Source organism: Lacerta agilis, chromosome 2, assembly GCF_009819535.1.
Source record: "Lacerta agilis isolate rLacAgi1 chromosome 2, rLacAgi1.pri, whole genome shotgun sequence".
In the NCBI taxonomy this organism is placed as follows: Eukaryota; Metazoa; Chordata; class Lepidosauria; order Squamata; family Lacertidae; genus Lacerta; species Lacerta agilis.
In genome coordinates, this window is record NC_046313.1 from 56,018,142 (window position 1) to 56,030,921 (window position 12,780).

A 12,780-nucleotide genomic window follows, 5' to 3' on the forward strand; every position below is an offset into this window, starting at 1 on the left:
ACTGCATTCAGTTGATCTCCATACAAATCTGGAATTTCATTTAAGAGCAGACTTGTCTGATTCTGTATTAGTGGGTTGTTGTTGTTTTTTAACAAACTGGCTCAATTGGACACATCTAATGAATAGTTTGCAAACATTCCTGACCTTCAGGAGAAGAACTTTGCTGCTTCTGCCTCCGGTAAAAACCTGAGCCGTAGCAACAAAAACGTATTAAGTAACAACCCTCTCTTACCATATGTGAAGTAGGCAACTTGAGGAGGAAGGGTGACGTTACTGAGGTCATCAACGGGAACATACAGGTCCACGTATTGTTGTGCTTCTGATGCCTTGAGAAAAGCCATGAATCTGGCAGTGAAAGAAGCTACAAAGATCGAGAGCATCCCAAAATCCAGCAGGTTCCAAAGATGCATGACGTATTCCCGGGGGCCTTCTTCCCAGATTTCTTTGCATTCGGACCATATCATACCTGGGGGGAGGAGGGGAGGGCAGACAAACTTGGCATCATGTCACCAGCAAGGTTGGCAAAGGTGTGTCCCTCAAAATCCTCAGCCATGCCCTCTATGCCCAGGCACCAGACGTTGCACTAAACTTGCAAAAACACCGTCTCTCTGCCTCTCTCCCCTGAGCAACATGGCAAAGGCAGCGTTTCTTCAGCTCCACCCAAAATGTGGCCCCTCCTGGAATGTAAAAACATAGTTCCCAGAGCAATCTATGTTCTCTTATGGCTACCCTTCCCAATATTCACTGACTCTCAGTATAATAAATCATCACCATCATCCACAACAATACTTCTGTCAAGTGCTCAGAGCACTTCACGTACATTTTATAGTTGCAATCCCCACAGAAACCCTGTAAGAGAAGTTAAAATAGGGTTGCCATATTTCAAGAAGTAAAAAATCTGGATATTTTGCCGATTTCCCCAAATTCCCCCCGGACGCTAATTCTGTCATTGGAATCCTGGACATGTCCAGGAAAATCTGGACATATGGCAACGCTAAGTTAAGTGGTGGTGGCTGGCCTAAGGCTGCCTAGTGAGTTCATGGCAGAGGCAGAATTCAAACCAAGGACCTGCTGATTTGTAGCTTAGGGCTCACCCAGAGTTCCTTTTGTGTAACTTTTCTAGGCAAAGGTTTTAAAATGCCTTGTCTGAGCACTTGGGTTGTTGTTTTTGCCCGGCCATTTCCTCCACAAAAGCCTAGTCTATACTGCTGAGTCAGAGCAAATGGCAATCCTTGGAAAACCCAGATTGCTCTTTATTCTGATTTTGGGTTAAAGCATGGGTTTTCCTGAGGAAAGAGGCCGGTAAAAAAGAAGAAGTGCTCAGACATGGAGCTTTAAAGTGTGGACCTGTGATTAGAAAGTGTGGGGCAGAAGGTGGCTCATAGCCGCTATGCTACACCAATATCAGCCAGGAGAAATCTTGCAGCTCGATCACCTATGGGAGCTGTAGTAATTCATTATTTTCCGCCCAAAACTCAACTATGAAGAATTGTTAATGTCCCAACACCAGTTTTCACATCAAATGCAGTTTCTTCATTGAAATTCAGTTCACTCTGCTTAATTCCAAATATTATCATCCTGACTGAGTGAGGATTCATTTTTGATGTAATTGAGAAAATAATTGGGGGGAACCAGAAAAAAATTGTAGCAAGATATAAAATGTTATACTCTTTATCGAGGCTTCAGAGAGAGCTTGCACAGGTTGTGGGCCGTTCTTCTCAGAGAACAGAAGTGAAAACGGAATATATCCTGGGGGAGGGCGGAGAGGACAAACAAATATCCTGAATTTTATTCGCTTGTCATGCACCTGTTACCTAAAAAAAGCATTCCTTTCTCAAAATACAGATCTCCTGGGAGGCATTTTAATATGATTTTTTTTAAAAAAATAAATAATTCATACTGTCATTCATGAATTTTTTACAGCTTGTCGCTTATTCACTTTCCCAAATCTAATATCCCACACAACGGTTGTTTAATGCACTTTCATTTGGGATGCACAAAGCTTGCATATCTTTATTTTCACTGTAAATGAGCAGGCTCAGAGCCAGGAGATTCCATTGTCTGAAGGACGGTATCTGATTTGACAAAAAGAACTCAGCTCCAAATCTTCCAGGTGGAATTTGGAGCACCTCTGCACGGGAGGGTTCCTTAGTTTCACAGAACCATTTCAGCCTGGGGCAACCTAGGAAAAAACATGGGCCCACCTTCTGCCATGTCAGTTGTGGCGCAGAAGGTGTAGAAATTCAATTCAGGTATGCAAGCAGGTCCTGAGCGCTGCAGCCCTCTCTATCTGCAGTTTCCAGGAACTGGGATTCAGAAGCATGCTGCCTCCAACAGTAGAGGGGGAACATAGTTATTGTGGTTAGTAGCCACACAGCAGAGCAGAGTAGTAGAGCATCTGCTTTGCATGTGGAACATTCAAGGTTCAATTCCCAGCATTGCCAGGGGGCTCTGAGAGAAACCCAGATTTTAAATTGTGGAGAGCCGCTGCTAGTCTGTGTGCGTAATACTGAGCTAGGTGGTCTGACGAAGTATGAGGCTGATTCCTATCTTCATAAGGAGGCACCCGGCACTTGCTATTCTCAATGGGACCTTTGCTCTCATTGCTAACAGCGGGTGTATAAGCAGCCTCGGCCCAGTATACCTGAAGGAGCATCTCCACCCCCATCGTTCAGACCGGACACTGAGGTCCAGCTCCGAGGGCCTTCTGGTGGTTCCCTCCCTGCAAGAAGTGAGGTTACAGGGAACCAGGCAGAGGGCCTTTTCAGTAGTGGCACCCACCCTGTGGAACGCCCTCCCATCAGATGTCAAGGAAATAAACAACTACCTGACTTTTAGAAGATATCTGAAGGCAGCCCTGTTTGGGGAAGTTTTTAATGTTTGATGTTTTATCGTGTTTTTAATATTCTGTTGGGAGCTGTCCAGAGTGGCTGGGGAAACCCAGCTGGATGGAAGGGCTTATTATTATTATTATTATTATTAGGAGAGGGGTGGATTCTGATTAGGTCCATTGCAGGGTCAAAGAGCTACACCTCCTGCCAATACACAGTGGGCCTAATCCAGTTTGGGCTTCCCCATATCACACCTGAAATTTATTTATAGAAAAAATAAACCAAGCATGCCAGAGTAAACTATGCGACACATCACAAGTGGTTTGACCTTCAGCCCAAGAAAGTGAAACAGCACCCAGTAAAGCAGCTTCGGGGGGGGGGGGCTTTGTGCATTGTTCTCCCATGTAAACCTTGTTCTCTCATGTCAATGCTGTGTGCTATGATTTTACTGATTTTCTCAGACTGCCATATAATTCACTGGGGAATTAAAGGATCCATGCATTGGCACAATTTGGCTTGGAAAGACCGGGTGTGTTATATAAGACCACCCAGGCCATTTGGAAAAAGTAGAGATAGTCTTAGTGTTTGAGTTCCAAGATGATTTGCTGACCAATGGATAGCAAGAGAGAGGGCAGTCAATCATGTAGGAAAATGTTTTCTCCCCCATAGGACTTCAAGCACTGCTCAAAACAAATGCAACTGAGCTCAGCTACACTGTTCGTTATCAGCCCTCGAAAACATTCAAAAAGCTGTATCAGAATTGGCAAGCTATTAAACAGAATGGTATAACTTCCTAGAAGCAATTTAAAAGAGAAAATCAAACAAGGCTCTTCTAGAAAGTCGGATAAAAATAAATAAATGAATAAAATCCAACATCATTATTCCAGAGTGTCTGGAGCAGTAGTGATAAAGATTTCTCTGATTATGAGTAGGGTACCAAAATCTTTGCATGGACCCACACAGGGCAGATACCAATTCACTTCTTTAGCCAACAGCCTCACCACTGGTTCTTCATGCCTTCCTCATAATTCCTGTTGGCAATAGTCTTTTTTTAAACACCAAAGATGGGGAATCTGTGCCCCTCCTAGATGCTGTTGGCCTCCAACTCCCATTAGCTCCAATTAGTCCAATGGTCAAAGGGAGTGGTAGCTGTAGCTCGACAACATCTGCATGGCACCACTTAGGTACTTCTGATGTAATGTTACTGTCAGGGGATGAAAGATTCCACAGAGAGGCATCCCTGAGCTCCAGCTTTTAGCCCTGACTTTTCTCTCTGCACTTCACTTCCATCAGTCTGGGTCCCCTTGACCTCTGCCTACGAGAACAATAGGTGATTGCATTTCCACTTACCTAGAACCCATTTCATGATGAGCATTTCTGTCCACGAGAACTGTGTTGTTTTTACTCTAAATATTTGTTTGGGATGATCCATGGCAGTTTCATTGGGAAGCAGCTTGACTCCTTCAAATCGGTCCGAGGCGTTCACTACTAAGAGTCCAAGGAAAATGGTGAAAGAAACGGCGTGCGCCACAAACTTCATGAAGGGGCTCCGGAGTGTCTGTCCCAGCTGAAGACAAAGGACATACAAAGCCATGAAGTTGACTTCAACATTTCCGTCGTATGAAAAGCAAGACTTTCTTTAGCTTTACATGGCACAATTTCAATGCCTGAAGTGAGTGAGGCATAGATTTCAGTGGCATCTACTTCTAAGTAATGGATTTGAAACCCAAATACTTTACTTACAGGTATTCTAACACAGTACTGCTGATGGTACCTACACACTTGTACATGTGACATTTCCAAAATAAGGAGTGGCCAAAAGTTGTACTTATAAGGTCATTGCCTCCTGGGACCTAAAAGTAGGGTTGCTGTATTTCAAAAGGTGAGCATCTGAGCTTTTTTTGGGGGGGGGGCAAAGTTGCTGAGTTGTTTTTAGCTTGGGGGGGGGCAAAGTTGCAATTTATTTGCCATTTTTGAGCTATTTTTATAAAATAATTTTGGCAAAAACGGCACTGCTGCCATGGGCTGCCATACGTCTGGACATTTTTTCCTGGACATTTCCCCAAGACATTTTTTCCTGATTTCTGCCCAGACACTGCTAAAGACAGCTGGATTCTGGATATGTCCAGGAAGTCACAGGTGTGTGGCAACCCTATTAAAAGTATATATTAGAGGCCCTGAATCTAATAGAAGAAAGAATGTTAACGTATTCAGTACACTGAAAAGTCCAACAAAAATACTAAAACAATATAGCATCAGTGTGCCTAAAATGGACACACATGCACTTGTTTCATGCACATCTCCCAGCTGGGTGATGAAGCAATGAAATCGCTTTAGGTGAACACCCTAAAAAGCCGGATTAAAAAACGTCAAACAAAAAGTATTAATTAAGCAATAATGCCAGAAGCATCCCTAAACACTTCATATGTGATCAACAATCCATGTGTTCTGCCCCATCATGTGGAAAGGGAAGTGTGAGATGGGTGGGTTTGATTTTAAGAGCAAAAACAGTGGATGGGCTGGGGTGGCTAATTCCTCCTACTGCCTCTTCTGTATCTCTCAACAGGTACAAAAAATGTCCCTGCACATTTTTCTCCCCAGTGAAATTCTACTATGGTCTGGCTACATATAAGGGCGCTTCCTTGGGGAGAGAGATTGCAGGTTACTAAGCCATGGACAAAGGAGAAGATTTATAGTCCTCACCCAAGTGTCTCTTTTTGCTGTTAATACTGGCCTCCTGTCTCTCTCATTGTATGTGAGTGGGGCATATCTAGGTTAAAACAAATTGATCCATAGTTGTTTAATCTACTTTGGTCCTTGCCCATTCCACCACATTGTAACAAGTTTTCACTATGAAGTTTCAATGTTTTAAAGTTTCAACTTTGCCAATAAACTCTTAGAATAATGTACTGGTAATTGTTCAAGAGGGAAATATTATCTTTAAAAAAGAAGAAAGAAAGAAAGAAAAGACTACAAACAAATTTACAAACTTGTCACACTTCTGAAAAACCTAGGGGACTTCATAAAGTCTTAAATGGTTTTCTCCAAATGTAAGATCTAAATCTGTTATCTTTATCCCAATATTTCCAAAGTGCTTCTATATTCACTTTAATCATATAAACAGAGGAATCTTTGAAGCCAGAACATCTCTTTTAAAGCTTAAAGCACACACAAATCCTTTTGCCAGACCTGAAACTTAACTTCCACAAGACTAACATAGGAAGTTCACAAAGTGTTGATATAATCTGAAGCACATTTTTGCATAAACAACTCAGCATAAAGGTCCAAACACCTATGGATGGATATTCTCATATTAAGTACAGAAAATATTGTCCTGAGGAAAGTTTTTGAGAATTTTATATTACGTATAGGCTGGTTAATATTAAAAAAAACCCAACAACAACACTTTCCTCTCATTTCAACACTGCTGGCAGTGAAAAGCCTGAAGGAACCCCCAAACCAACATACATCCCTTTCTCCCCACAGAACACAACTTGTAAAATGCCCCACCTCACTGAGATCTACCACTGAGATCTACCAAGCCCCTTTAGGCACCTGCTTAAATTAAGATTAAGAAGGCCTTTGGATGAATAATCTTTCTTGAATGGGTAAAACTATGGTGCTTTGTTTTGGTTTTGGTTTTACAGTTTTCAGCTTTCTAGACTTTGCAGGCTCTAGCTTAACTATTTTTATTTTGACAGTGGTTTACTGCATTTTGTGGTTTTGTTTTTATGTTATTGGATATTGTATGGTTGTGAGACACCTTTATTCTTCTTTTTAAAAATAATAATCAGGGTATGAGGTGTTTGGTTTTGTTTTTTAAAAAATTATATTAAAATGTGCCCTTTTAATAGCCACAATTGAAACCTCCTTATTTAGTGCAGGGAGAAAAAGTAGTTTTGCTTTTTTAACCTCATCTACCTGTCCTAATACCTAAAAAAGGTAAAAGGTAAAGGACCCCTGACAGTTAAGTCCAGTCGCAGACGACTCTGAGGTTGGGGCACTCATCTCACTTTACAGGCCGAGGGAGCCTGTCTGCAGACAGTTTTTCCGGGTCCTGTGGCCAGCATGATTAAGCGCAACAGGACACCAAAACCAGAGCAGCGCACGGAAACACCATTTACCTTCCTGCTACAGCAGTACCCATTTATCTACTTGCACTTTTGGGCGTGCTTTTGAACTGCTAGGTTGGCAGGAGCTGGGACCGAGAAATGGGAGCTCACCCCGTGGCAGGGATTCGAACCGCCAACCTTCTGATCGGCAAGCCCAAGAGGCTCAGTGGTTTAGACCACAGCACCATCCACGTCCTAATACCTACTTTGTAGATATTACAAGCTGTTGTTGGGGGCTCAAGCAGGCTGATTCTGCTTCCTCATATTCCTTCTGTAGCTTAGATGCTGTCAGAGTCCTTTAGGCTCTGGATGGCACTAAGTTAAGCTCTTTATTGGGCAATTTTTTTAAAAAAACAAACCCATTTAATTTACAAATGAATGCACTTTCACATACCTGGGGTGTGCCCCTAGTGAGCAGAGTTCACTACATTATTATTATTATTATTGTTATTATTATTATTATTATATATTTCACTTCCAAAATGGTAGGCATGGGACCACTTGGCTTTAGTATTGAGAGGGTATGATGACGATAAATGCAGTGTGGACACTAATTGTGAAAAGTCAATCCAGTGTTTAGAATTTATTCTAGCCAAGGCACTCTGGCTTCTTATTTCATAACATTTGTTCTGCAGTATCTGCATACAACAATATAGGGAAGAACTGCTGCTTTGCCCTAATGACTTTTTGCGTGTGTATGTGGTGGTGGTGGGGATAACATTGATACTATTTTCTAAGCAGCTGTAGGTAGAAGCAGCACATCTCTGGATTTGTGGAATCTGAGACATGTCTACTCAGAATGCCCACTGATTTCAGTGGGAATTGTAGGTAAGTAGACATTGGATTGCAGTCTAAACCAGCAGAGACCCAGGTGTACCTTATGCAATCAAAGTACTGCATGCATTGCCACGGAAATAAGGTGGCATAGAAACTCTTTTTAATATAACTGCTCTTCTCCAGTGATGTCAAAAATTTCATGTTCGATCAGGGCTGCATCAATATTTTATTTTCTTTGTTAGTCTGATGAAAGCTGTGGAAATTGTCCTTGGAATGACAGCTTTCAAAACTTCATAAAAATATAATTTGTAGGAAGATAAATAATGCAGAACCTCAGCCCTTCAGAATCATCTCAACGCTTCTCCCTTTCCCAAAACCTTATATTTTGGATATCTCTCTAACTGATGTCTGTTCATCTGGTGCTTGGACATGAGTGGCTTAGCAGGTCTCAGTTACTGCCTTGATTTCAGTTACTGCCTGATTTTTGTCTATGTTTTTTCTCTCCATTTTGTTAAAAGTAAACCATGCCTGTGTGATTATGACACCGAAAATGTTGCTTTCCAGATGCAGTTAGGCTCCAACTCCCATCAGAGGTGGTTTTAGGGTATTGCTGGGCACTGCCATGTGGGAGGCACCAAAACAGTGTTGGGGAACAGAGTGCAAGAGGCACATGGGGGGCATTGAATTTTAGCATAGCACAGGGTGCCACTGAAGTTTAAGAGCCCAAAGTCCGCCACTGCTCCCATTAACCTCATAATCAGGGACCATGCAAGTTGTATTCCAATAACATCTGGAGGGTACCATGTCACCTACAGTGCCTTACAGTGTCACCTTCCTCATGTGGCAGTTCCCTTAAATGTACTGCATGTGGCAGCTTGGGTTGATAGCAGTAATTAGGCCTAAGGGAGAGATAGGAAACCTGCAGTCATCTAGTTGTTGGGCTACCCAGCCTAAGGGGATGTGCATGTAGTAGTAACAACAGGAGCAAGGTTTCTTAGCTGATTCTTCTAAAATTGCATTCACACATGATCCCTAATAACTAGTAAAATTGGCATTATGCCATCCCTTATTTCCTATTTTTATTTGTGCTTTCCCCATCTGTCTCTAAATAGCATTCTTATCCTTCTCATCTCTAGCACTTTGGGGAACAAATTTCAAAACAATTTCGGAGCTGGCTGGCTGGTTTCTTCCTATCCCTTTGTCACCCCACAGGAGAGACTTTCTTCCAGCCCTCTTGCAACCATGATGTCAATATTTGTTTGTGGTCTTTGTTAAGCATCTGCATTGGTATCAAGCCCCACAGGAATTTACAGTGTGTAAATAATGATAAACAAACATGCACCTTAACCAATCTGTACCTTGCTGCAGGGAGCGATCCAGTATGCTATGGCAAGGAATGGAAGGCCGATGGAGACTCCAAAAACAGCCAAGAATTTCACAGCAATGGACTGCTGGCGTAAGCCTGAGAGGTTTTCATACCACATGGTGAGCAACTGCTGCTGACAGTTGGGATGGGCAACAAACTGCAAGAGGAAAAATGAATGTAAGCATCGCCTGAAGAATATAAGAGCTGAGCAAGAAAGCAGCATGAGTCCCCTGACCACAGGGGTGGTGAAGCTGTAAATATACAGAGAAACAGAGCCCTTTTAAAACATTCAAAGCTTGTAGCAAAGGCAGAGAACAAATCCCTGGAAAACTGAGAGATGAGGCCCATTCATTTAGCACTCAGCACCTATGTCTTATCAGACAAAACATTGCTTGTTCCAAAAGTTTAAATCTAGGGTACAGGTACTTCCAGACAGGAGTTTATTGTGGAACAGTATTCCTCATGCATACAAGTTGTTGTTGTTGTTGTTGTTGTTGTTGTTGTTGTTGTTGTTTTTGCAGCATCCACATAGCATTGTTAGTAACAAATTGCCAGTCACCCCCCCCTCCCCAATTTAATTCTGATAAACCCTTTTTGCAGAAAATCCAATGAGTTATTAAAAAAACCAAAACCTACTGGCAATAATCCGAACAAATGCAACATATGACTTGACTTGAATCTCTGCAGATTCGTCTCTTATATCCAACAGTGATCAGTGTCAATAGCAACAGTTTAAGTTGCCATCTCAGGATATATTCACCGTTCAAAAAGCCACAGTCTAAACAAAAAACAAAAAAACAAACAAACCCACAAGTACTAAAGTATTCCCATTATGACTGTATTCTCAGCTGCAACCCTGCTGTGTTCAGCTTTCAAAACACACTAAAACATCTCTTGTAGTGCTTTTCTGAAAATGTCTGGTGTGAATACTAATGTCAAGGAAGTCATCTTAGAAAGCTTTGTAGAAAAGCATCTGACTAATGGCAACCACTTCATATTGCTGTAGTAAAATCCAGAAATTTCATTAGTTATGAATGCCTTTCCTTTTTTGTTTCCTGAATCCACTTTCAATTTTATTGATGGCTCCATAGTCTAGTATGATAAGAGATGCACTTTCTGCATCTGGCATCCTCATTATACAATTTTCAGGGAAAGCTGAATTCAAGTCTCTTTACCCACCACATTTTTGTGATTTTAGTTGTAACCCATGCTGGGACCTCAGGGTTATAGCCAGGTAATAAATTAAAACACTACTACTGCTCTTCCTTCTCCTCTTAATTTCTACCAGCAATCAACTCAAAAGAGCAGCATAGCTTGTAAGCAGAGAAAGCACAGATTCATTACCATGGAAGTCCCAAAATAGCTCACAAATTTTGCTAATAGATCTGCAGGATGTGACCAGAATTTGAAGGCTTGGAAGGTGTCTAGAGTCCTGCCTTTCTATGATTACTAATGGCGTGCCTAGAACCTTATCCTGATGTGACCAGTTCCGGGGCTTACGATAAGGAGGACTTGGAGAATATCTAGTAAAAGATGGACAGAGGTCTATTGTTTTTATTCTAAGCTCATAATGCTGCCTTCTAAGAAGCTTGTGAAAGTCTACAATGCTGCAATAGAAAGAATATTGCATCCTTGTCAGAACATAATAATCATCGTAATCATCATTTTATTTGTATGCCGCCTATACACAGTTAAAACAATGCTCAAGGTGGATTACAGTATTAAAAGATTTACCTAATTACAAGTATAGCAAAGTAGAAATAAAAATAAATAAAACACCTCATAAACTACATAACCAAAATGAACAATTTCCACATAAAAATAAAGCTACAAAAAGTTAATATCAGAAACAACAGAAAAAACTCCCAACAAAACTTTCCCCAAAATACCCCAGTTTTTGCTGGACAGCAGCAGCAGCAGTCCTTATGAGGCCTGTCAGGCCCTGCCCTGGGCCAGGTGGAGAAAGGCAGGAACGGGGCACTCATTGACACAAATACACAATTACATTGGGGGCACTTGAAATCAAATTATAAGAGGCTGCTCCAATTTAGTGAGACATTCACAGAAAGCAGTTCACCATGTGCGTTGCCCCTCTGGTTTCACTATGCCATTTGCACTAGTTTGTGGTGAAACTGGTATATCCAACAGGTTATGAAACAAATACAGTGGTAAGTCATACCTCGGGTTACGAACACTGCGGGTTGTGCATTTTCAAGTTGCAAACCACGCCGAACCCGGAAGTACCAGAACGGGTTACTTCTGGGTTTTAGCGCTCGCGCATGCACAGATACACAAAATGACGTCACACGCATGTGCAGAAGTGCTGAATCGCGTCACACATGTGCGCAGACGCGACGCTTAAGGTTGCAAAAGCTGCGGGTTGTGAACATGCCTCCCACACAGATCACGTTCACAACCAGAGGTATGACTGTACCTTGGTTCTCAAACTTAATCCGTTCTGGAAGTCCGTTCCAAAAGCAAAGCATTCCAAAACCAAGGCGTGCTTTCCCATAGAAAGTAATGCAAAATGGATTGATCCGTTCCAGACTTTTAAAAACAACCCCTAAAACAGCAATTTAACATGAATTTTACTATCTGACCAGACCACTGATCCATAAAATGAAAGCAATAAACAATGTACTGCAGTCACACAATCAATCAATCAATCAATCAGTAGCTGAACTGGGTTCCACACAGCCACAAAAACAAAACCAAAAAGAGCTGCAAAGGCAAAAACACAAAATAAATAGCAAAAACAGACAGACCTCAGCATAACACTCAAAACAGAAGTGTGGCACTCAAAATGGCGCACGTTTGGCTTCTGAGAAAAAGTTCTCAAACCGGAACACCTACTTCTGGGTTTGCAGTGTTTGGGTTCCAAGTAGTTTGAGAACCAAGGCGTTTGAAAACCAAGGTACCACTGTAACTAGAAATGAATGGGAGCAGTCTACATACTCCCGCCTACATCCACCAGCACCTATTTTTTGCAGGCATGTAAAATATTTTCCCCAGAGAATGTAGCAGTTGCTGTGGACTTGCAGCTCTGTCTACTCTTTGGGTTCCTATGGCAGTGTATCCTTTGGATTATGTTTTTCTTCCCAACACATAGGTTGGGCAGGACAAGAGTTATGGGACAAATGAGAGCAGAGTGGGAGACTTGAAACCACAGTTGACCAGCCCTTGGCATTGGTCCCTAGTGTTCTCTGTCTAATATTTTCATTGGCACTTCAGAGTGTGGTGCTGATGTCAGCGTGCGCATAACTGTACCCCTTTTGTCCACCACTCAACTCATTTTCTTTGCTGAAAGAAAAACCATCATCAAAACCTCTGCGTGCTTTTCATTTTTCTTGTAGGCACAATGCAGACAATTAAATCAGCATTTAATCAAACCAATGCCAAAGGCAGTTAGAGTCCAAAATGTTTTGAACAAAGCAAACGAACTGCTTATTAGTTTAAATGTTAAAACTCCTCCTGGAGGGGATATGACATCTCACATTTAGGAAACATTAAATATTGTCTAATTTGAGCTCCAAAAGCAAGCTGAGGGTGTATATCTACAGCTGGAGAACTGTGAATGTCATTAAAACAGAGCATGACCCATATAACAATATAGAACAATGCAACAGAATAGTTATTATGTAATAGGGTTGAAAGAGGTTACTTAATCGCAAGTAGTCTTCCATGAGCAATGGAC

General features: G+C 41.7%; 1 protein-coding gene across 3 annotated transcripts in view; it reads right to left on the minus strand.

Annotated features, from left to right (window-relative positions):
• Positions 1–12,780, minus strand: part of TRPC7 (transient receptor potential cation channel subfamily C member 7) — a 96,764-nt gene that overhangs the window by 26,775 nt on the left and 57,209 nt on the right. For all 3 annotated transcript variants that reach the window (XM_033140151.1, XM_033140150.1, XM_033140149.1), the window contains exons 3-5: positions 9,079–9,243; positions 4,182–4,398; positions 233–466 (exon numbers count right to left, since the gene is read on the minus strand). In XM_033140151.1, the coding sequence (XP_032996042.1) occupies positions 233–466; positions 4,182–4,398; positions 9,079–9,243 (616 nt within the window). The remainder of the gene's footprint in view (positions 1–232; positions 467–4,181; positions 4,399–9,078; positions 9,244–12,780) is intronic.